At 35.4% G+C, this 25168-nt stretch overlaps 2 protein-coding genes across 6 annotated transcripts; one reads left to right on the top strand and one right to left on the bottom strand.

Moving 5' to 3' along the window:
- The first annotated feature begins 158 nt into the window (after positions 1 to 158).
- LOC140989613 (piezo-type mechanosensitive ion channel homolog) lies at positions 159 to 16983 on the top strand. Of its 5 annotated transcripts, XM_073458908.1 has the most exons (22): positions 159 to 558; positions 693 to 757; positions 1350 to 1430; positions 1641 to 1800; positions 1909 to 2066; positions 2705 to 2861; positions 2995 to 3181; positions 4425 to 4540; positions 4812 to 4896; positions 5073 to 5288; positions 5374 to 5551; positions 5928 to 6056; positions 6167 to 6340; positions 6453 to 6686; positions 6949 to 8487; positions 8881 to 11357; positions 11643 to 12038; positions 12789 to 12947; positions 14322 to 14828; positions 15988 to 16129; positions 16207 to 16351; positions 16459 to 16983. In XM_073458908.1, exons 3-22 carry the CDS (start codon positions 1358 to 1360, stop codon positions 16592 to 16594), a joined length of 7368 nt encoding a protein of 2455 aa, XP_073315009.1. In that variant the 5' UTR covers positions 159 to 558; positions 693 to 757; positions 1350 to 1357; the 3' UTR covers positions 16595 to 16983. The 5 variants fall into 5 exon arrangements, with proteins under 5 accessions (XP_073315009.1, XP_073315003.1, XP_073315016.1 ...); XM_073458902.1 differs by lacking the exon at positions 693 to 757; XM_073458915.1 differs by having other exon boundaries at positions 693 to 1430; positions 1736 to 1800.
- Positions 16984 to 17909: 926 nt separating this feature from the next.
- Positions 17910 to 24466, bottom strand: LOC140972973 (sugar transporter ERD6-like 7). The gene is made up of 29 exons (XM_073435473.1): positions 24327 to 24466; positions 23881 to 24117; positions 23735 to 23797; positions 23478 to 23567; positions 23332 to 23391; positions 23146 to 23211; positions 22995 to 23060; positions 22846 to 22921; positions 22707 to 22771; positions 22533 to 22625; positions 22373 to 22453; positions 22130 to 22214; positions 22000 to 22043; positions 21836 to 21898; positions 21676 to 21735; positions 21531 to 21584; positions 21368 to 21427; positions 21159 to 21273; positions 20699 to 20808; positions 19996 to 20088; positions 19836 to 19916; positions 19593 to 19677; positions 19463 to 19506; positions 19299 to 19361; positions 19139 to 19198; positions 18994 to 19047; positions 18831 to 18890; positions 18622 to 18736; positions 17910 to 18271 (listed from the first exon to the last, which is right to left on the bottom strand). The coding sequence occupies exons 2-29, from the start codon at positions 24076 to 24078 to the stop codon at positions 18153 to 18155; spliced, it is 2223 nt and encodes a 740-aa protein (XP_073291574.1). The 5' UTR covers positions 24079 to 24117; positions 24327 to 24466; the 3' UTR covers positions 17910 to 18152.
- Positions 24467 to 25168: the final 702 nt, after the last annotated feature.

Here is a 25168-nt window from a genome sequence, read left to right as displayed (position 1 = left end):
CTCGCAAGGGCCGTGCCCGGCACGGCGGCACCTCAAGAAAGTGCTAATTCTTTTTTTTTAAAAAATAATTTGTTATTTCGGTAAATTTAGTAATTTTCGTATTATTATTTTAAATAAAAACCCAAATAATTAGCAAAAACTAGCAATGAATTTTCCTTATTGGTCAATCATAGCCAAATTAATCAATTCCTCGAGCTCCACAATCAGAAATCACTATCGGAAAAATTTCCCGGCGACGACCAGTTAGTCTCGATCGAATTACTGTTATTGGGGGATTACGCACCCTTTGATTACCTTTTAAGAATTAGGAACCCTTAACATTATGGCGTTCTTTGTTTCAAATCATAGCCAGAAATTTGTGATGTTTATGAACGTTTACTACTTGATCGAGATTTGGGCACTAGGGCTACCTTTTTAGCCTTCTCACGTGTTTTGATGGACGGAAGTTTGAGAAAATATTTATGAAATAGGTAAAAGGAAAGGAGATTAAATTGTAGAAGGCGACCAGGATGGGAACTATTTTGGGTGGATTTGTGTTGCCCTTGCTGCTTCTGACGGGTATGGCTTCAAGTTTCGTTCTTTTCACCTTTGTTTTTTTTTTGTTTCCTTGATTATCATTGAGATTTTAAATTTGATTTTTTTTTGTTTCTTGCTCGGTTCATGTTGTTTCCATGCTTTTCTGTAATTCACAGGATAACCAAATTAATGCTTCTGGGTTAGAATTCTTGGAAATGCTTTTGGCCTGGGAAGTTCCGTGGTTATTATTTCTTGTTAAATGCTGGTTTCTCGAATCTAAAGCTTTTTATTTCATGCGATGTTTACCCAAACGAACGAGAGTGCCGTGACATTGCCATCTTAACATGAAAAATGTGAACTTTATATGTTAAAATTGAAGTATAATGAGAAATGTAGCCCGATTTTCTTGTGTGTAAGAAATTTTTATTAGGTTTAGTTTCGTTATGTTTCTTTTTTCTTATTTGTTGAATTGTTCCTTGGAAACGTCACGGCTCTTACTTCTTTTTATCTGTATCATATATTCTTATTTAATTCACTGGTATCTTGTTATTTGTGAAGTTAAATACGAAGAGTGATTCTTTGAAAAGCTGGAGTACGGACTAGGATTTAAATAGAGTAAAATCACTCCTTTCAAAAGACTAGCATTTGGGGGATTTTTTTTTTAAAATTTTGAGAAACCATTTACTTTGAGCACAAGAGATTTGCAAGTTGATCTGTTGAAGAGCTACGATTTTCCTCATTAAAGTTATGTGTATATATCTTTCCAGTAGTATTGGGTTAGCATTTGCCTATTATTTTGGTCCCTTTTTCTTTCTAAGCTCTTGTTTGTGCAGCTGGGGTAATGAACTGGAGTTTGATTTCTCTCATCAATCTAATGATTTCACTGTTCTTCCGGTTTACTACCCCTAAAAGAGGTAAGTTTCCTTTTTGTTTTGGGCGTAATTTGTGCTACTTTACCTGTTCTTTTTGTTGAGATAATCATGCATATCAGATTCGTTTTATGTTTATTTGTCCATCTGTCACGTGATGGTATATCTTTCGCTACTTCACACACACGTATTTGCAAAGTCCTTCTCTAAATTGCTTAAACTAAAATCTTCTCCTATTGTTTCTGTAAAATCCAGGATTTCAGTTCAGAGGAAGGATTTTATCTTTGTGGTTTCTTCTCATTTACTCGGCTCTTGTGGTTTGTCTGCAAGTGGTATTTCTGATTGTGCAGGCCATTATGGGCTCATCATGGAGCTTTGCCGATACCTGGTGGATAAAGCTAATGGGACTTATGACGTAGGAATACTTAATTTCATTTTACCTAAGAACAGCAGTTTTTCATCTGTTTTATTTGTTGTATAGAAAATTATCCTGCAAACTATTTAACTTGGTGTACTTCTGCAGGATTCAGTCTCGGAAATCTCCCACAGCAATCTATTTCACGGTTTTAGAATTATTAGTGGGGCTCGTTGCTATTGTCGAGATCAACAGGAACAATTTTGGCTTATCTGAATCTCAAGAATCATGCTGGGGTTATCTCTCATCAGTTGTTGAACATATAGGTCTGTCTAAGTTTGACTCTGGCTATAATTTTTAGCTGTTGAGTAATAAATGCAAAAGTCTCCAGTAAATATGGTTGTGTTCAGATTTTCTTTCAACCTCAAAATTCAGAAGATATATTCTATATAGTGATTGGATGTGACATGAAGGGAGATACTGTAGTGTTCTGATTTTATTAAATATGTAATATAGTATAATAACTTGCAGAAAATAGTGGGGATAGAAACGGTAAGTGTGTAAATTTTACGTCTTGAATTGTTGGTTGAAATGTAAAGTAGTGTGTAGATTGAAATCTTTTAAAAAAAGATAGAAGTTTGATTTTTTCCAAATCATAAGTTGAGCTTTTGGATGGAGAATTCTCCTATCAAAATCCCTGCCAAAATATCATGTACATTTTATTATAATTTCCATTATACTGTTATTACATGGTATCCGCAAAAACTTATTAACAAATAAATTTTATGCTCCTGTAGTTTTTTTTGCATATATAACTAGGAAGAAGTTGTTTCACCAGTAAATTATTAGAGACGCACTGGCATAATGTTTCGCCAACGATGAGTCTGACATAGGGTAAATCGATACATGTTCAAATTGTGGGGCGCTCACGTTATTTTTTTCCTTTTTTTATATCAAATGGCAGGTTATCGCCTGAGGTTAGTTTCCTGCTTATTACTGCCAGCTGTGCAGTTGGCTGTGGGCATCAGCAATCCTTCTTGGCTTTCTTTACCCTTTTTCATTGGCAGCTGTGTTGGTCTCGTTGATTGGTCTTTAACAAGCAACTTTTTAGGCCTTTTCAGGTATTTAATTCGTTCTGGTGCTAGATGTTTTTCTTCAAAATGAAATTTGTAATTAAAACTTAAAAGGTTCAGAAGTTAAGGTCTTGACATTTAGTTTTCCACCAGCGCTTATGCTCTTCTACATGGCTTGAAGGTGGTGGAAGCTGCTGTGGGTATATGCTGGCTTGAGCATTTGTCTGCTCTATATATATCAGTTTCATTTTGTGTTTCCACAAACAGTTCAAGGAATAATGAACTCGATTGGTCTGTACAAAGTATCAGTTGATTGTGACTGGCAAGAAATTTGTTCTGCTATTTCTCTGATGGTGTTCTACTATACGGTATGCTTTTGTCATCTAAGTTGTTCTTATGGACATGCATTGGCATTTATCGAAACAAACTATATTATCATATACTTCAGGCATTAATTTGCCTTTGACAAGTGCAACTTGTTCTGTCTTAAGGTTTTGTGACCTAGTGTTTGTTTTGGAAAAATACGATATCATAGGAAAACATTGTAAGTAGTAGTTATCAGCTCTCAAAGTTACATGAGAGGGTAAAGTCACTTAAGTGGATCTACAACTAACCTCTTTTATTTATTTGCAGTACTTGAATAGATTTTCTCACCTTAATTTTAGATTTCCATGAAACAAATAATGCACCTGGTATCCAGCAGTCATGGTAAGAGCCCTTCAACTAGTGTTGTTTTAAATTAAACTTTTGTCACTGGGATGGTTAAATATAAATTGTGTTATGGAATCCGGACAAGCATAACTACATTGTTAATGATGCCACATGGTGTGTTATGGTCCCAAATTTGGATCATGCTATGGGATGATCAATGTATTTTGTATGGGGTTTCGAGGCTCGTTTTGAGAGAACCTCGCGGTCTCACATTCACATATTTGATTTTGGAAATCTGGATAATTTTATTCCTTGCAACAAAAGCCATTTAAATGCAAGGAAGATAATTAATTTTTCTTGCAAGAAATCTGCCGTAATTCCCCTATCCATGGCTAGAAGGATTTTATTTATTTTTCTTTTTTGATATCTACTACTAGTATTTAGTTCCTTTTTATTGCATGCATTCTAGCCATAGGGGAATTACGGCAGATTTCTTGAGCAATACTAATGGAAAAAGGATAAATGGAAGTATGTCTCCTTATCCTAGTTCAGATCATTCCTCAAGGAGGGCCAACATTGTTGCATGCTTATTTATGATATCATGCTGCATAAATGATACGTTAAATTTGAAATATTATGTGAGACTGGTTTTGTTGAATCTAGAGAATGCTTGATCAGCAGATATTGGAAGAGAGAAATCTGTACTAGGATGCTGAAAGGATCTGTTGCTCACCCTTTTCACTTCCCTCATCATTCACCCTTTGTCTGTACTCTTCTCTACATGTTTTAGACTTTTGTTCATGCATACTACAATAATCGTTTTCATACCTCACTCATTGTCCTCACAACAAGTCGATTTTTTTAGTGCTAGGAAGGAAACTGTGAGAGTCATTGCGCGCAGTTCGTATGATACTGTTGATTTCAAACAAATATTAACTAATTATCCAATGGTTAATGCAGCTTTCTTGTGTGAAACATGATTTGGAGGACATGGAATTCATCATGTCCATGAGAGAAGGCAGCTTGACTGAGCAACTTCTTCCGTCGAGAAACTCCTTTTTTGTGCGGCAACTGAGGTTAGTGACGCCCTTTCGATTTTTATAGATTTTACACAATGTCGCTCGAGCCAGGATGAAATCATTGATGTATCATATGATGCTTGTGAGAGAATTAGTGTAGTTGATCTGGTTTAATGAGGACAAGATTTTTTCTTTTGTTCTGATTACTATGGAGATGCTAGTATAACGATTATTACGAGTATTTTACATTATCCAACATATTTATTTGTCAATATGATTTTATGAAATATATTCTACAACAATGTTATTATGTATCCCTGGTATGCAGGTCCGGAGTAAGGCATACCAACATTTTGTTGAGGGGAACAGTTTTCAGGATTTTTAGTATTAACTGGTTCACTTATGGCTTCCCGGTACGTATTTAAAAACTTGCTTTAACAACCTTTGGGCAGTAACTTCATTCAGAAAACTCTTGTTTCTATTTTTTGATAGATTAAAGAATGCTATTTTTCCAGTTTTTGATATTAATAGTTGTAATTGTTCAGCTTTTCCTGCTTGTATTTCTAACTTTTAGGTATATGTATGGCAGGTATCCTTGTTTGCTCTCTCATATTGGAGCTTCCATTTTGCGAGTATTTGTGCATTTGGATTACTTGCATATGTTGGATATATTTTGTATGTTTTTCCATCCTTGTTCCGCTTGCACCGGTTGAATGGATTGCTTCTTGTATTTATTCTCTTGTGGGCTGTGAGCACATATGTATTCAATGTGGCTTTTGCATATGTGAACTGGAAACTGGGGAAGGTATCTCAGAATCTTGTAAATCTTCAAATTGATATTCTTCTCATCTTTTGGTTTAGTTTACAGTGAATTTTTATTTTTCACGCAGGATATGGAGATCTGGGAAATGGTTGGATTGTGGCATTATCCCATCCCTGGTTTCTTTCTTCTAGCACAGTTTTGTCTTGGAATTCTTGTAGCTCTTGGTAATCTTGTAAGCAATTCAGTTTTTTTATGCCTATCAAATGAGGAGAGGCAATTCTCTAATGAGAGCGAGACTGAGGAAGGTACATATGCTTCTAATCACATTGGCAATCTGAAATCCAATTGTTAAGTTAAAAGATAAAAGGGTATATCCTTTTTAAACTTGCTTTCAAGTGTTACTTGTGACCAAAGCACTTAGCTGTAGTACTTACTTGGCACCACCCATTTCACTGGTTATTGCTTCCTATTCACCTGCTAGTGAGGATACTGTTTATGAACCCTCATCAAATGGCAGCTTTATCTTTATGGTTTTAATCTCCATGTTGTTCTTCAAGATAAGTGTTCAATCTCCAGCTCTCACCATTCTCATGCTTGTCCTACAAATTCTTTTTTGCTCCAGTGAAGCTGAGGTTTATGTAGCACTTGACCTTGCTATTTATTTTAAATATATGATTGCAGTAAAAGAGGATGCCAAAGTCCTGCTAGTGGCCACAATAGCTTGGGGGCTGCGTAAATGTTCTCGGGCTATTGTGCTGTTGCTGATTTTCCTAATTGCGACAAAACCCGGTTTCATTCATGCTGTATATGGTATGCCAAAGTCTTAAGTGTGGTTTTCTTAATTACGTACTTTTTTCCCTAACATTTATGAGTGTTTGCTTTAATATTCTGATTGATTTTTGCCTCGGCTTGCTTTTCAGTTATATTCTTCTTTGCTTATCTGCTGAGTCATAAAATAAATAGAAGGATGCGACAATCCCTTATTCTACTCTGCGAGGCTCATTTTGCAATATTATACGTTCTTCAGCTTAATCTGGTTTCCAGAAAATTGGAAAATGAAGGATATGTGAGCAAGGAAGTTTTAAAACAGTTAGGTATTGGTTTTATTGATTTTAATTTGATGTTTTAATAGTTATTTTAGCATTTTCCATTTTCATTACACATCTGATATTGTATGTTGCTAACTCTGTTTTGAATTGCCTGTAGGTCTCATTGAGAAAGATAGTTCTTGGGACTTCCTTGAAATAGCTTTGCTTGCATGTTTTTGTGCCGTTCATAACCATGGCTTTGAAATGTTATTCTCATTTTCTGCTATTGTTCAGCACACACCTAGTCCTCCAATTGGATTTAGCATTCTGAGAGCTGGTCTGAACAAATCAGTTCTTTTGTCGGTCTATGCCACTTCCAACATCAGAGACGATTACGAGAATCGATCCCATGGTATTGTAACCTTTTCTAGAGATAAGTTGTCAACTATTCCTGTTAAATCGTCTGCTGTTAAAAATAATATTCTGTCTGAGTTGCTCGAAGAAACTAATTGGCCTAAATAGTTTTTAATGCAAAAACATGTGTTTTGTCGAGTGATAATCTATTCTAGAAATTTATTATGAATTAAAGCAGTAATTTTTTCTAAAAATACTGTATTGCCGCTTTTTATTTTTGTGCCAGCTAATGTTTGCCTTTTCGTTTTTCTGTTTTTCAGAGAGAAAGGTTGCTTTGTATCTCAATGATATTGGAAAGAAGTTCTTATCCATGTATAGATCATTTGGAACCTATATAGCTTTTCTCACCATTCTTTTTGCGGTGTACCTTGTGAGACCCAATTATATATCATTCGGTTACATTTTCCTTCTCCTTTTCTGGATTATCGGAAGACAGCTTGTTGAGAAAACACAACGCCGTCTATGGTTTCCACTCAAAGCATACTCCATAGGAGTTTTCATCTTCATGTATATTTTAAGTATTTTCCCTACAATTGAGACATGGATGTCCGCAGAAGTTGATCTTTTTGTGTTCTTTGGCTATGATACAGAAGCTTCTTTGTTAGGGAATCTTTGGGAGTCTCTAGCTATACTGATTGTCATGCAACTTTATAGCTATGAGAGAAGACAAAGCAAACACATGAAGGCGGAAAATCATGATCCAATGCAGTTAGGGATATTGGGGTTCATTAAGCGGTTTCTTATCTGGCATAGCCAAAAGTTTTTGCTTATTGCTTTGTTCTATGCATCATTATCTCCAATAAGTGCATCTGGATTTTTGTATCTTCTCGGTCTTGTTTGCTGTTCAGTTTTGCCTACAGCCTCCCGAATCCCATCCAAATTTTTTCTAATGTACACAGGATTTCTAGTGACTGCTGAATATTTATTTCAAATGTGGGGTGAACAAGCTAAAATGTTTCCTGGCCAAAACTACCATGGCTTTTCTCTTTTTCTTGGTTTACAAGTATATAAACCAACTTTTGAGGGCCTAGAATCTGGTTTGAGGGCCAAAGTACTGGTGATTGCTGCATGTACCCTTCAGTATAATGTGTTTCGTTGGTTGGAAAAAATGCCTACCCTTCTGAATGTAGGTAGATCAGAGGACCCTTGCCCATTATTTCTTTCAGCAGAAGATTTTTCTACCGCTGTTTCAACTTCTGATGGGTATAATCAGATATCATCTGGATCTAGGGACATGGCTACTCAAAGAATAGGACAAAGCAATTCGTGGCCGTCTTTAAGGCATGGTATCCATCAATCATCTCAGGATTTGTCCTCTAGACGAGGCGGTAGTACTCCTGCACCTAGACAATATTCATTTGGATATATCTGGGGAACCATGAATGACGGCCACCAGTGGAATAATAAAAGGATTGTTGCCTTGAAACAAGAGAGATTTGAAATGCAGAAGACAACACTAAAAGTTTACCTGAAGTTTTGGATGGAAAACATGTTCAAACTCTTCGGTCTAGAGATAAATATGATAGCACTACTGCTAGCCAGTTTTGCTTTGTTAAATGCCATTTCTATTCTCTATATTGCCTGTCTCGCCTCCTGCGTCCTGTTGGCACGGACTGTCATACGTAAACTGTGGCCAATCTTCGTCTTTCTGTTTGCTGCAATTCTTCTTGCTGAATACTTTGCGATGTGGAAGAACATGAAGCCTTTCAATAATGTTTCAACTGATACCAATGTACATTGTCATGATTGCTGGAAAAACTCAAATACATATTTCCACTACTGTCAAAATTGTTGGTTGGGTATGAATTTTCTTACTTTGTAAATTGCAGTGCAGGAAGTTCTGAATATATGTTTGTGAGAAGTCCTAGAGTAAAAGTTTCTATTTTTGTAAAATTCTAGCGAGAAGTGTAGGAATTGAATGCCTTTAACATAACCAAATTATGTTTGCGTACAGGCTGTTGAAAAGCGTGTATGATTTTCAGTTACTAAAGTGGATAACTTTTTTTATCTTATTGTTATTAAAGAAATTCCTTTATTGGTTTCAGGCTAATTTCTATAAAACTATGAAAAGCTTTCAAAGAGATTAATTCAATTTTAAGCTGATCTCTGTCTTGATAAACCAGTGAAGCTAAATTATTTAGTCAATCTGATCAAGTGCTTGAACAGTTAAGTGCATTGATTTTCTTTTGCAGGTCTTATTGTTGATGACCCTCGAATGCTGATAAGTTCTTTTATGGTCTTCATTCTTGCTTGTTTTAAACTCCGGGCAGATCGCATGTCCAGTTTCTCTGGATCATCTACATATCGTCAGGTGCTTTCTCAGCGTAAAAATGCTTTTGTTTGGCAAGATCTTTCATTTGAAACGAAAAGCATGTGGACTTTTCTCGATTATGTGAGGGTTTACTGTTACTGTCATCTATTAGATCTAGTTCTTGCACTGATTCTTATCACGGGAACTCTGGAATATGACATCCTACACCTTGGATACCTTGGCTTTGCTCTTATTTTCTTCCGTTTGAGGCTTACCATACTGAAGAAGAAAAATAAGATATTCAAGTACTTGCGTGTGTACAATTTTGCTGTTATTGTTCTCTCTCTGGCCTATCAGTCTCCTTTTATAGGGGATTTTAATGCAGGGAAGTGTGAAACAATTGATTATATTTATGAGGTGATCGGATTTTATAAATATGATTATGGGTTCCGGATCACATCAAGATCTGCTTTGGTCGAAATCATCATTTTTGTTCTGGTGTCACTCCAGTCGTATATGTTTTCTTCTTTGGAATTTGATTATGTCTTTAGATACCTCGAAGCAGAACAAATTGGTGCAATTGTACGTGAGCAAGAGAAAAAAGCTGCTTGGAAAACCGAACAGTTGCAGCACATTCGTGAATCCGAGGTGAAGAAATGTCAGCGGAACTTACAAGTTGAGAAAATGAAGTCTGAGATGCTCAACCTACAAATCCAGCTCCATGGTACAAATTCCATTTCTGTTTATGATGACGTTTCACCGGATAAAGAAGGCTTGAGAAGAAGGAAGAACGCGTCACTTAGTCGGCAAGATAGTGGAGCCTTTGAGAAACAGGATGGGGATATCCACCCTGATTCACAATTTTCTTTTAATGTGTGTGGATCTCCTAGAAGTATAAGAGCAGAAAGGCCTGCTGTTGATTTTGAAAAACACTCAATGGATGCGTCCCTCTTCGAGATAACGGAACTTGAGGAGGATGCAGGTGATAATGTTATTGATGAGTTAACCAAAGTAGACAAAACTAAAAGCCAATCAAAGGACAATCCGTTAGCTTCTGCTGTACAGTTAATAGAAGATGGTGTTTTCCAAGTGCAATCAATTGGAAATCAGGCTGTTAGCAATCTTGTTAGCTTTTTAAATATTGTACCTGAAGATTCTGATTCAAATGAGCCCTCATCTTTTGAATATGGACTTTCTAATGCCAGAGGAAGCCCAGATGTTAAAAATAAACACTTGAATCGTACAGCTTCCTCGCAATCTGACAGGAGTAGAACATCGGATCCAGCAAGTCTACAGATCGGACGGATAGTTCATCACATATGGTCCCGGATGAGATCGAATAATGATATTGTGTGTTACTGTTGTTTCGTTCTTGTGTTTCTTTGGAATTTCAGTTTGCTTTCTGTGGTGTATTTGGTAGCTCTATTCCTATACGCTCTCTGTGTGAATACAGGGCCAAGTTACATTTTCTGGATTGTTATGCTAATCTATACAGAGATATATATCTTGGTTCAATATATCTACCAAATCATGATACAGCATTGTGGTTTCAGCGTGCATTCTGACCTTCTGCCCAAGTTGGGGTTTCCTACAAAAAGGATAAAATCATCATTTGTTATCAGTTTGCTACCTCTTTTTTTGGTGTACTTGTTTACTTTATTACAGAGCTCTATAACTGCAAAAGATGGTGAGTGGTTTTCAGCGGGATTTAGTAATTTCAGAGGGGGATCCCTAAATAGAAAGCAGGTTGTGGCAGGCTCCACCTTTAGGGAGAAAGCAAAAAAGTTCTTCCAATTAATGAAACAGGTTACTGAAATGGTGATCCTTGGCTGTTCTAGATACTGGAAATCTCTGACGCGAGAAGCTGAATCTCCTCCATACTTTGTTCAATTGTCCATGGATGTGAAATCATGGCCCGAGGATGGGATTCAACCAGAAAGGATTGAGTCTGCAGTAAATCAGATTCTCCGGCTTGTACATGAGGATAACTGCAAGAAGGAAAAGCCTAACCATTGCCCTTATTCCAGCAAGGTTCAAATTCAAAGTATTGAAAAAAGCACTGAAAATGTGAATGTGGCCTTGGCTGTTTTTGAGGTTGTTTATACTTCTCCTTTAGCAGAGTGTGTTCCTGCAGAACAATTCAGCACTCTTACTCCAGCAGCTGATGTTGCGAAAGAGATCCTTAAAGCACGGCATGCTCACCTTGTTGAAGCAGCTGGATTTCCATTCTCTATACTCTCAGTAATTGGAGGAGGCAAAAGAGAAATTGACCTTTATGCATATATATTTGGGGCTGATTTGACGGTTTTCTTTCTAGTTGCTATATTTTATCATTCTGTCATAAAAAATAAGAGTGAATTTCTGGAATATTATCAGCTTGAGGATCAATTTCCGAAAGAGTTTGTATCAATTCTAATGGTAAGTTTTTATGCCTTCCAACCATTGCTTTTGTTTTTCTTGTATGATTGGAGAGCTTAAAATGATACGCCTAGTATTAGAAAGATGAGAGATAGAGTTATTAGTTACATGTTTTTTTTTATTATTATTTGTTGTGCACAAATGTTACTACGTGGGTGAGCCAACTTATTCCTGATTTTCAGTTAAGCACAAGCACATATTAGAAAACCTTGTATACCTTTGATTGTGAATTATGAGTATCATTCTATTTTTTTCTTTATATGCTTGAATTTTCTTGTGGTGCAGATAATTTTCTTCTTGATTGTTGTTGATCGCGTCATATACTTATGTTCATTTGCGACGGGGAAGGTCATATTTTATCTTTTCAACCTCATTCTTTTCACTTATGCCATCACCGAGTATGCTTGGAATATGGATACTTCACAGCAGAATGCCGCTGCATTGGCCCTTCGAGCAATTTATCTTACTAAAGCGGTTTCTCTTGCTTTACAAGCCATGCAAATTCGATATGGCATTCCTCATAAAAGTACACTTTATCGTCAGTTTCTAACCAGTGACGTATCTCGTTTTAATTACTTAGGATATAGGCTCTATCGTGCTTTGCCTTTTCTGTATGAATTGCGATGTGTCCTTGATTGGTCATGCACAACTACATCACTGACAATGTATGACTGGCTGAAGGTTAGTTTTTCAAGTTTCTGCCAATGGGTGCTCTATTTACATAGCTTTCCAGTGTATGCTAAGTGGGACTCTATCAATTAATTTTTTGAATTTGTATTGAAACAGAAATATGATCCAGTTAACTGTGTTATCTGAGCTTTTTCTTCCAGCTATGCGTGTTCCATGTTTTTTTCTTTTTTTTTTTTTTAAATTGAACCCTTATATATCTTGTTTTTACCAAAAGCCCATCTATCTCTTCCATAAACTAAATAAATTTCAGTAAGACTATGTTAGGTGCCAGAGGAGGTAGCAGTTCCTTGGTAGAAGAATGTGAGAGAGACAACTTTCATTAATTTGGATTCACAGAATCTTATGGTTTTGTTGTTTGATATGAACTGTAGTGATTCTTTATGGACTTTGGAGAGGAGAAGCAGCATAATTTGGCCAATCCTCGTGGGTGCAATGTACAATATTTTGACAAATTAGTTGTGTTCTTGATAGAAACCTTCAAACCATACACCAGATTCAAATTAAACTAAGTTAATTATATACCTTCATCTTCAGGTTTAAACCAGTTCCAATTAGGATTTTTTGGGATTTACGAAATGCCGTCTTTGGTGCTTGTATGTTATTGGTTATAAACCAGTTATAATTAGGATTTTTTGGGATTTACGAAATGCCATCTTTGGTGCTTGTATGTTATTGGTTAATCTTCCTAGCGGCAATATTGGAGTCTATAATAGAATTTGATTTTTTTGTAAATCATTTCAGTTGGAGGATATAAATGCAAGCTTGTACCTCGTCAAATGTGATAATGTTCTGAACAGAGCTAAACATAAACCAGGAGACAAGCAAACCAAGATGACTAAGTTGTGCAATGGCATATGCCTGTTCTTTATTTTGATTTGTGTTATTTGGGCTCCAATGCTGGTAAGTAACTCTAGTCATAATTCTACCCTGCATTAATTACTGGTTCTTCTTGTATGAACAGAAGTGATGTTTTATTCTAGTTTTTTCAGCAGATGGTGTTGTTTTCCATTGACTGCAAGGTTATTCTGTTTTTTTTCTCCTTCATTGTCATTTAATCTGAGAATGGGAGTGGGAGAGAGAGGGTAGGGAATGGAGAGGTTGACTGGGGCATGTAGATGTACGGGTACCAGACAGTAGGTTCCAAGAACTAAGGCTCTGACTTCTAGATGAAGAAATTCAGTAAATAGTTCCGCTGTGACCCAGAACACACGTGTTATCTCTTTTACGTTTTGAGAATGTTCTAAGTTTTGAGAATGTTTTACTGCCTTTGACACCTGTATGTTTCTTTAAGCATTAATGAAGTCCTGCATTCAGTTCATGCCCTCGCTCTTTCGACCCATCTCACGTTGACATCATGAAGGTGCTTTGTGTGTATCCATGACAGAAGTTGATAGAAATGGCAATTCAAACTCGTGCTTCGCTATGCTACCATTCTTTTCATGCTTCTCCTTCAGAGTATGCACAGTGTACATATGTTTTATACTTGATCACAGGCAACGATAGAAGTAATTGAACAGTTATTTGAGCGTTTGGTTTCTTTGAGGTCAACAAAATCATTGGCTTACATTTCACCTTGCTAGTTGCCTTTTCACCTCAATGAAGCAGCAGTTTCATTCTTGAAATAGGATCCCACAGGGATTTCCAAATGTTATTTTCTTTGTGTAGCATAACTACAGTTTACTGAACTTCAAGTTGCGTAGCATATTTATCTTTTATTAGATATCTTCTTCAACTTTGTTTCAACTTGTAGGATATGAAGTTAAATTTGGATTGTTTGTGAATATAAAAATGCTGGCCAAAAGGTTGTGGAAATCGAGAGTATTTGTCATACATCTGTTTGATGTTATATTAAAATATAAGTTGCTTAGAAGTTGTACAATTGGCTGTTGTCTTATTTTAACCTTAATTCACTGATCAGTGAGCCAGTTGAGATAGTCATACTTCTACTTCATAATGAGCTGCATGTCAGTTTAGTTAGTTTTAATAAGTCAAGCTAATTGTATACATAGATGATTGCATACTTTGTTCTCTCTTCAAGCAAAGTATAAAATATTTTCTCTTATTTTCTTTACATCCATTAACTCAAAGCAAAATTGATACTATTGGTTGCACATACTGTCTGTTAGAAGTCCATAATCAAATGACACGTTGAAGCGCTACATGAATAGGTCTGCTTACTGATCACGTGCAACACTAGTCTGGAATCTGGCACGATAAAGAATTTTTAGAACTTTTATTTTTATAGATGTAGATCTGACCTTTTATTTCTTACAGATGTACAGTAGTGGCAATCCATCAAACATTGCGAATCCAATTAATGACGCCAGTTTTCAGTTCGACATCAAGACAGATGGTGGAAGGTTGACCTTATTCCAGACAACTCTTTGTAAAAGAATTGCATGGGATCATGTAAATGCAACTGGTGATCTTGATCCTCAATATTATCTGAGCTCATATAATGTGAATGACATTCAACTCATTTGTTGCCAAGCTGATGCAAGTACTCTGTGGTTTGTACCTGATGCGGTTCAGAAGCAGTTTATCCAGTCTCTAAGCACTAGTTCTATGGATATGAAATATTCTTGGGTCCTTATGAGGGACCGACCAAAGGGCAAGGAGACTGTGAAATATGAAAAAAATGTCGATCCCTTAGATCTTCCCAAAGCATCAGAAGTTGAGGGAGTTCTAAATGGTTCCTTTAGCAGTTTTAGGGTTCATAATATATATCCAAGATTTTTTCGTGTTACTGGTTCTGGTGAAGTAAGACCTTTTGAGCAGGAGGTAAGTTGGTGAACCTTCATTTGTTAAATTTAAATAGTAAAAGCAAAGTAAGTATTGAACCCAGCATAATACGATTATTTTGTGATTGGAAAAAAAAAAGACCTGTATTAACTAGAAAATATCCTGATGCCTCCTAAAATTCAACGAAATTTGATTCTGAAATATATTTCTTTCCTATATTCATTCAGATTAAAATCACATAATATATATATATCATAATCTTAATGATACTAAATTCAATTCTAAAATATATTTCTTGATTTTTCATAACCTTGTGCACTACTCCAAATATTTTCTCTATTCTGACGATTTCTTGATGTCTGGTTATCAAATGTGTTTTGAACAATTCATTTGACATGTCCTGATGAATTTGTGGCCTTTTTAAAGGAGAAAACTGATTTTCTCAGTATTTGAATGAATATGCAGCTAAAAGTTCTGTCTAGTGAAGTATTGGCATATGGCACATGCATACTATCTGAAGGAATGTTAGTTAACCTTTTCTGAGTTTTAAAATTTTTTCGAACAGGATATCAATGTTGTTCTCAAATACCATAACATGCATCTCCCTTTCCACTTCAAATTACTTTTAGTAACACCTGTTGATGTAGCTCCTCGTCCTTCAAAAATATATCCCAGGTGTCTAAAAGCTTGTTGATCTTTCAAACATATCATGATTTTATGTATTCATTTCCTGATACGCTGGAAAGTGAATAATAGAAGCTCCCACTTGTAAATTTTTTTTCCTCGAAATTTTCCAGCCGATATGAAGGCATTTAAAGATAACCGAGCCACTATCTATCTATACAAATATGCATGATGTGTATATATGAAAATAAAGGGATTGCTATGATCCAGAGAAACAAAATTGTGTGTACGATGGTGTTGGATAATTCTTACTTTTTTATATTGAAAAACAGAACTCAGCTGTCTGAGTTGCGATTGTATCTCTTCTTATTTCCTGAACTTCATTCCTCTAAAGTGAGGCAGATGCTTTTGGGACATGAGTGAATGTCACAAAGGCTTAAATTTCAGTGGTCTTTTAGCTGCAAATTTCCAGATGGAATTTGAGATATTAGGTTATTTTAACAGCAGACTTTACTATAATTTTATGTGTGTTATTATAATTCCCATGCTTCATAAATCACTTAATAATCTACAGGTAAATGATGTCACTGCTGATCTTGTCCTACATCATGGTAGTTCTGAATGGTGGTCCTTCCATGTTTTCAATTCTTTCAATACAAGTAGCTGCCTTGGCATGTTAGGGCCCATGGCTATCATTGTATCAGAGGAAACTCCACGTAAGTATTGATGGGATAATTTTCATATAATCAAAGATAATGATGTTTGAGTTAATTAATCCCCGAATCACTTCCAGAGGGATTTCTTGGTGAGACACTCAGCAAATTCAGCATTTGGGGTCTATACATAACATTTGTGCTAGCGGTTGGCCGGTTTATCAGATTGCAATGTTCTGACCTCCGAATGAGAATACCATTTGAGAATCTTCCTTCCTGCGACAGGTAATAAGGGACTTTGTCCAGAAGGACCAGAAGTACAGGACCCTTTTTTTTAATCGTCAATCCTTTGATTTAAATGGTATGACAAATCCTAGAATTTGCTCTTGAAGGTTGATAGCCATCTGCGAGGATATATATGCTGCCAGAGCAGAAGGTGAACTTGCGGTTGAAGAGGTCCTTTACTGGACACTCGTCAAGATTTACCGATCACCTCATATGTTGCTCGAATACACCAATCCCAGCTAGTTGTTTACAGATCCAAATTTGTAACATAAAGGTCAAACTTCTGACAAGGATACACGAGATTTTTGTAAGAAGACAAATACGGATTTCAGGTTTCTAATTGGGTTGTTGCCAGGCTTTTGCAACTAGTTTTTGTACTGTTCTGGCTATTCAGGTTCAAATGTCGATATGATGAAAATTGCTTGGTTTTAAATGGAATTTTAAGGAACATTCTGCTTGTATATGATAGAATTGTAGAGTATAGAGAGGCTGTAGCAGCTTCCTGATGTAAAAGGAGACGACATAGTAGCAGTGTTATTTTTCATGTATCGAACCTGGAAAAAACTGCTTACATATATTGTCAAAAGGGAAATCGAAGGGCATTTGTAATCAATTTATGCTGCCTTTCTTTTTGTGGTGTTGGTTGTGTCTGATCATATTATCCCTGGTTACACTTTACACCAGTTAATATCCATTTTTGGGCATCTAGTTTTACATCATTGAATCCTTACAAAAGAAATTTTACAGAATCGCGACACAAAAAGAAAATTTACAGAGTCGCAACACAAATTCAGTGTATGTGGAGCCAACTCAGTTTCAACATGGCAAAGGATAGTGATCCAGCATTGGTCGTAGGGAAGTGTAGTTCATATAAGTATTCTTATTTATACTTTTAATTCTCTTATTAGAATGTATCAAACTTCTTTGGAAATATTTATTTTAATAAGATAAGATTAGTCCTTTGACAAGAAAGAAAGTGTAATAAATACAAAAAATTCACTGATCTAATTATGTTATATAATTACCGTAACCATTTAAAAAATATTTAAATATAAAAATTAGATTTCATATTTTAAAATCAAATAACAGGAAAACTTATTAAACTCATGAAATCTTCACATTCCATTAAACTATTTTATGGATTATATTATTTATTAAAATTTTCAGTCACAAGACAAATTTCAAATTATATTTTTAGGCAAAAACTTGTGTGAGACGGTCTCGCGGGTCGTATTTTGTGAGACGGATATCTTCTTTGAGTCATCCATGAAAAAGTATTACTTTTTATGCTTAGAGTATTACTTTTTATTGTCAATATCTGTAGGGTTGACCCGTCTCACAGATAAAGATTCGTGAGACCGTTTCACAAGAGACCTACTCATATTTTTTATATTTGGTAAAATATTTAATAGTTTAAATTTATAATATATAAAAAATTTAAAGTAATGAAATATATGATCTGTTATGTTTTTTGAAAACATGAGATTCAAACCGACAAAAATTAATTGGTCAAAATAATTAAATGCACCAAATAAAATAAATGAATAAGCAACACACCGACGTTCACAAATTCAATATTCCAAATTTAACCTTAAATTTTACACTCAATGCTTAATTATGTAATTAATACAAACAATAAATAATTTTTGGACAAAGGAATAAAATCATATTACAATGAAAAAACTTTGCCGTTCTATTTTCGCCTGTAGACTAGATATAGATTATTCATTCTACAGTTGTACAGTGGATTCAATGAATCATCCTTGAGTTTTGAAAACAAACAATCTATTGGAAGAGATTCTCATGAAGAATTAATTGCTGCCTGAATCTGTTCCAAAGTTCTGCCTTTGGTTTCAGGGACAACCTTAATCACAAAGATAATGGCAAGCGCGTTGATTGCAGCATACAGCGTGAAAGTTCCTGCAAATAATGTAAGGGATATGGTCAAGCTAATTATTGAAAAAAGTGTAGTTACTGAAATTTAGTCCATTAATCGTAAATTTTGTTAGAAAAAGACACGAATCGTAAATTTTGTTAGAAAAAGACACGTAATATGTACGTTTTTAAAACTTAATATCATAATCGAGTAGCTTGATTAGAGTGAGAGAATAATACTCAAGCTCAAGTTGAGATTTGACTGAGTCACTCAAAAATCTACTCATGAGCGACTCGACCCACTTGCATCCCTCTAACGAGTTAAACTGATAATCATAGAACTAAGCTACGGTTGCAAACTTTATGGTTAACTTCATTAGAAAGTAATTGCTTACCGTAGGAGCTCCAGCTCATGAGAAAATTAAAAGTGAAAGAACAAACCCATGCACCAAACCAGTTCACTAGTGTTGCAAGGCTTCCAGCGACTCCTTTAATGTTTATTGGGAAAATCTGTAGTAATCATAATTCTTAGTCTGATCTGTAGATAAATGTCATCACACTACATACATTCACACAGAGTAAGTAGGTAAAGTTGTTTTCATACCTCAGACATCACCACCCATGGAACTGCTCCCATCCCCACCGAAAAGGCCCCTATGTATACCTAATCGGCAGAATATAGACTCTTAGATAATGAGCTGTTTACATTTATGTATTTGTCTTCTATGTAGGTAGATAGTATATGATATGAAAATTTAAGAACTTACCAATATGCCGGTTACTGCCAGAGCTGGAGCTGCATCAAGTGCAAGTCCATGCTCCTGGTCCAGAGTACGAGTCATTTTAATCAGAATGTTTTTAATGGAAATGAAAAGAAAGCGATTAAAAGGGACAAAAGATGAATATTAATACCTTCAGAAAGTATGAACTCCCAGTCAGCAGACACCCTAGTACCAGTCCTGTCCCAGAAATCTGCAGGGAAAAAAGCGCATCTTGCTTACATTTTGAGTACTGCAAAGTGTAATCATAGTGCTATGTCTCTGGTAGCAGCTATTGTTGTATAAATGGTTACCACAATAAGTGGTTTTCTTCCTGCTCTGTCGATTAAAATGGCACCAAGTGCAGTGATTATGACCTGACAGAAGATTTCGCATGCATTTGAACAAAATCCACATAATTAGTTTCTTAACGAAGTAGCTTTGCATCTCCAAGAACTAGCAGCGCGGATCTAGATACCTGAAGAATGGCATAGGTTATAGTTCCCACGTCGGCCGGAAACCCTGTGATATTACACATGATAGTGAGGTTTAATCTTTAAGCTGGTCCGCCAGGTTAGTAAAAATGCTTCCACAACGCAGGAACTTACCTGAGGACTCAAAGATACTGCTGGTATAGAAACAGATTCCATTGATTCCACCAAATTGTTGACAGACCATTAGTCCCACTCCTATCTGTGTGACAATATATAGCTTATACTCGTTTGTTAAGCATTAAAAATACCAACCTATAAACTATTTTTTTTCGAGAGAAACTTTGACGGGCTATAAATATAGAACTTAATGCAAAGTAAGGTCACACGAGTACTAAAATAAGAAGAAGAAGCGTTTACCGTGACTGAACGCAGATACCGTTTTTGAAACAAATCGAGCAGTTTAGCTTTAGGAAGCTTTTCCAAAGTGTCTATATAGTCCTGGCAAGAAAATACACTTAGCTTACATAATTCTTTGAGATGTTAATATTCATGCTACAAGTTTTAAATGTGAATGTACTTGAATTTCAGCTGCCTCCTCAGATATGTCAGCATTCTTGCCTCGAAGTCTTCGCAATGAAGCTTCAAACTCCTTTTGATTTCCTAGTTTTGCCTACTAACTTTAACTAGTAAGTTTCTAAAAATATTTCTACATTAAAATGGAAGACAATTATTGGTNATGAAAAAGTATTACTTTTTATGCTTAGAGTATTACTTTTTATTGTCAATATCTGTAGGGTTGACCCGTCTCACAGATAAAGATTCGTGAGACCGTTTCACAAGAGACCTACTCATATTTTTTATATTTGGTAAAATATTTAATAGTTTAAATTTATAATATATAAAAAATTTAAAGTAATGAAATATATGATCTGTTATGTTTTTTGAAAACATGAGATTCAAACCGACAAAAATTAATTGGTCAAAATAATTAAATGCACCAAATAAAATAAATGAATAAGCAACACACCGACGTTCACAAATTCAATATTCCAAATTTAACCTTAAATTTTACACTCAATGCTTAATTATGTAATTAATACAAACAATAAATAATTTTTGGACAAAGGAATAAAATCATATTACAATGAAAAAACTTTGCCGTTCTATTTTCGCCTGTAGACTAGATATAGATTATTCATTCTACAGTTGTACAGTGGATTCAATGAATCATCCTTGAGTTTTGAAAACAAACAATCTATTGGAAGAGATTCTCATGAAGAATTAATTGCTGCCTGAATCTGTTCCAAAGTTCTGCCTTTGGTTTCAGGGACAACCTTAATCACAAAGATAATGGCAAGCGCGTTGATTGCAGCATACAGCGTGAAAGTTCCTGCAAATAATGTAAGGGATATGGTCAAGCTAATTATTGAAAAAAGTGTAGTTACTGAAATTTAGTCCATTAATCGTAAATTTTGTTAGAAAAAGACACGAATCGTAAATTTTGTTAGAAAAAGACACGTAATATGTACGTTTTTAAAACTTAATATCATAATCGAGTAGCTTGATTAGAGTGAGAGAATAATACTCAAGCTCAAGTTGAGATTTGACTGAGTCACTCAAAAATCTACTCATGAGCGACTCGACCCACTTGCATCCCTCTAACGAGTTAAACTGATAATCATAGAACTAAGCTACGGTTGCAAACTTTATGGTTAACTTCATTAGAAAGTAATTGCTTACCGTAGGAGCTCCAGCTCATGAGAAAATTAAAAGTGAAAGAACAAACCCATGCACCAAACCAGTTCACTAGTGTTGCAAGGCTTCCAGCGACTCCTTTAATGTTTATTGGGAAAATCTGTAGTAATCATAATTCTTAGTCTGATCTGTAGATAAATGTCATCACACTACATACATTCACACAGAGTAAGTAGGTAAAGTTGTTTTCATACCTCAGACATCACCACCCATGGAACTGCTCCCATCCCCACCGAAAAGGCCCCTATGTATACCTAATCGGCAGAATATAGACTCTTAGATAATGAGCTGTTTACATTTATGTATTTGTCTTCTATGTAGGTAGATAGTATATGATATGAAAATTTAAGAACTTACCAATATGCCGGTTACTGCCAGAGCTGGAGCTGCATCAAGTGCAAGTCCATGCTCCTGGTCCAGAGTACGAGTCATTTTAATCAGAATGTTTTTAATGGAAATGAAAAGAAAGCGATTAAAAGGGACAAAAGATGAATATTAATACCTTCAGAAAGTATGAACTCCCAGTCAGCAGACACCCTAGTACCAGTCCTGTCCCAGAAATCTGCAGGGAAAAAAGCGCATCTTGCTTACATTTTGAGTACTGCAAAGTGTAATCATAGTGCTATGTCTCTGGTAGCAGCTATTGTTGTATAAATGGTTACCACAATAAGTGGTTTTCTTCCTGCTCTGTCGATTAAAATGGCACCAAGTGCAGTGATTATGACCTGACAGAAGATTTCGCATGCATTTGAACAAAATCCACATAATTAGTTTCTTAACGAAGTAGCTTTGCATCTCCAAGAACTAGCAGCGCGGATCTAGATACCTGAAGAATGGCATAGGTTATAGTTCCCACGTCGGCCGGAAACCCTGTGATATTACACATGATAGTGAGGTTTAATCTTTAAGCTGGTCCGCCAGGTTAGTAAAAATGCTTCCACAACGCAGGAACTTACCTGAGGACTCAAAGATACTGCTGGTATAGAAACAGATTCCATTGATTCCACCAAATTGTTGACAGACCATTAGTCCCACTCCTATCTGTGTGACAATATATAGCTTATACTCGTTTGTTAAGCATTAAAAATACCAACCTATAAACTATTTTTTTTCGAGAGAAACTTTGACGGGCTATAAATATAGAACTTAATGCAAAGTAAGGTCACACGAGTACTAAAATAAGAAGAAGAAGCGTTTACCGTGACTGAACGCAGATACCGTTTTTGAAACAAATCGAGCAGTTTAGCTTTAGGAAGCTTTTCCAAAGTGTCTATATAGTCCTGGCAAGAAAATACACTTAGCTTACATAATTCTTTGAGATGTTAATATTCATGCTACAAGTTTTAAATGTGAATGTACTTGAATTTCAGCTGCCTCCTCAGATATGTCAGCATTCTTGCCTCGAAGTCTTCGCAATGAAGCTTCAAACTCCTTTTGATTTCCTAGTTTTGCCTACTAACTTTAACTAGTAAGTTTCTAAAAATATTTCTACATTAAAATGGAAGACAATTATTGGTGCATTGTGTTTCTTACCAGCCATCTCGGGGACTCCGGGATGATAAAGAGCCCAAAAAGCAGAACAGCACAAGGGATTATCCCTGCAGGATGAGATATTAATAGCTGATAATTTTGGTTTCTTGTTACCATACCGAGATTTTGTTTCATAACAAACCTGTTAAAGCTAGCGCCCTCCAAGTAAGTATCGTCCCAATGATGAAAGATACAGACACTCCAGCACAAATCATGAGCTACAAAGTTATCTGGCTTTTCAATATTGACAATCATTTTTCTGTTGAAAATGGATTAAATTTCCGTATCTACCTGGTTTAATGTTGTCAACGCTCCTCGTAACTCTTTAGGTGCTATTTCAGCTATGAATACGGGTACCTTGGATCAAAATTTAAAACCATTGAACAAATATCTCTACTAGAACCATATAAGTACAGTTTTGTATCAAAGGACATTGATATACCACATAAGAAAAGACTCCCATTCCATATCCAGTTGCAAATCTTCCAATGTCCAGTAGTATAACCCCCTATGCAATTTGGTTTAATTTAAGGCTTATTAGTAGAAGACACTGTAAAAGAGTCGCTCCACAAATACGCTAAAACATCTCCTCTGAATCTTCTCTTGATGGTAATAAAGTCAAGTATACCTGAGCAAAGTAAATGGAAAGCCATCCTGCTGTACAGAATCCGCTTGATAACATCATCGTCTGCCACAATGTCACAAGCAAAAACTCAGATCAATATGAATCAGTTGGGTGATCTGATAATGTTTTATACATTTCACCAAACTTACCCTTTTGCGACCTATGTAATCTGCTATTTTACCGCTAGTGATTGCACCAATCATTGCTCCAAAAGTCAGTATGGATCCAAATAATGAGTACTGCAAAGAGACAAAACCGGCTTAAAAATCAAAATGTGAAGCATTTGCATTGATCATAAGTAGTAGAGAACTCCGGTATCCAATTATACATCCCTACGAACAATTTAGAGAATATTGAACAGGAAATAAATTCAATGAGATTGGATTCTCTGTATTTCTAAACCAACCTCTACTAAGGATAAGTTTACATCTTCTCTGATGGCAAACTGTGTAGGCGATGAATACCCTGCCTGGAAAGCACAAAACCATTGGATCAAACAAAATCGAAACGAGATTCTTAGATAATAAGGTTTCCAGAGAACTCATTACATACGCAAGATCCGAATGCAAATGAGCCGCAAATAGCAACAAAAGTGGTGAGATAAACCATGAATCTGTCTTCCCCATTGCTTCCTTTCGTGGGCTGATCTTCATCACCATTGTTAAATCTCTTCTCTTGTGAAATAAGTGGAACCCTTATCTCTTCCTGCGCTAAGTTTTCGCCGTTCTGTATTTCTTGATCATCGGCCATCTCTACCTGCTGTTATTTCACTTCCCAAAGTTGATGAATCTGGCATAAGATGCAAAAGCTGGTCAAATTACGAGATGCAAACATATGCATGAAAATTCTAGGAAAAGATGCCGAATCAAGAAATTGTTGTTTTAAGAAATGAATCAGCGTGACAATATATGCGTGTAGAAGCTAAAGATTTTCACTTTCTGACTCAAATTTTCTCTCTTTCTGGATGCAGTTTACTGGATTTCATTGTATAATCTTACCTATTTTCAAAGAATATGGTTTCTCCTCAAGATGGGAATGAGACGAACTTAAATTTGGTGGTCCTGTTTTCAAATAATTAATTTTGAAGAAGTTTGTTCCGTTTCAACAACTTCCAAGTGTATAAACCACTAAATAATGAATGTGCAAGAACAAGAAGCCAAAACTATCTTTGAAAGCTCATCATTACAAGAAAAAGGTCCTGTCTATGTTACATGTGTTACACCCATACCATTTAATATAAAATGCTCGTATAATCAATTTCAATATGTTTCATATTTTTATTTTCAATTCAGTTAATCATGGAGCAAATGATCAATAAGTTTTCATCTTAATAGTTAAATACGTGTTAAGTCTCCGTCATATCGTTTCTTTTTCTGCATTCTCTGACTAACTCAAAAAAATGTTTCTGCATTTTTTGGGCTAACATGTGTTTTTCGGATGAAATATAATTCAAAACATTGAAAATCTGAAACAAATATATGATAATTTTAAACTACATATGTTAGATATGACATTAATATATGATTTTTGAGTATCTAAAAGTGTATACCAAATTTTGATATTAATGACATGTCTTTTTCGGATGAAAATTCAGTACAAAATATTGAAAATATGGTATTAATATATGATATTTGAGTAATAAATGTTCCAAAACCTGACAATAATATATAATTTTTGAGTACCCAAAAATGTATAACAAATTTTGGAATTAATGACATTTTTTCGTATAAAAATTGATACAAAACATTAAATGTGTGGTACTAATATATGATATTTTAGCATAAACTCTTTTATATCGAATACTAATATATGATATTTGAGGACACAAACAAGTGTAATA

The sequence above is a fragment of the Primulina huaijiensis genome, chromosome 1 (genome assembly GCF_012295235.1).
Source record: "Primulina huaijiensis isolate GDHJ02 chromosome 1, ASM1229523v2, whole genome shotgun sequence".
Classification (NCBI taxonomy): Eukaryota; Viridiplantae; Streptophyta; class Magnoliopsida; order Lamiales; family Gesneriaceae; genus Primulina; species Primulina huaijiensis.
This window is presented reverse-complemented; position numbering and strand designations above follow the sequence as displayed.

Bases quoted from the DNA above. Each gene is read 5' to 3' on its own strand.
- LOC140989613 (XM_073458902.1), top strand. From the start codon at position 510: ATGGGAACTATTTTGGGTGGATTTGTGTTGCCCTTGCTGCTTCTGACG. The intron at 559-1,349 runs GTATGGCTTCAA...TTGTTTGTGCAG, and splicing joins GCCCTTGCTGCTTCTGACGG to CTGGGGTAATGAACTGGAGT. The intron at 11,358-11,642 runs GTAAGTTTTTAT...CTTGTGGTGCAG, and splicing joins AGTTTGTATCAATTCTAATG to ATAATTTTCTTCTTGATTGT.
- LOC140972973 (XM_073435473.1), bottom strand. From the start codon at position 24,078: ATGGCCGATGATCAAGAAATACAGAACGGCGAAAACTTAGCGCAGGAA. The intron at 22,454-22,532 runs GTACATTCACAT...TTTTCTTGCCAG, and splicing joins AGGAGGCAGCTGAAATTCAA to GACTATATAGACACTTTGGA. The intron at 19,362-19,462 runs GTATCTAGATCC...ATCTTCTGTCAG, and splicing joins TAACCTATGCCATTCTTCAG to GTCATAATCACTGCACTTGG.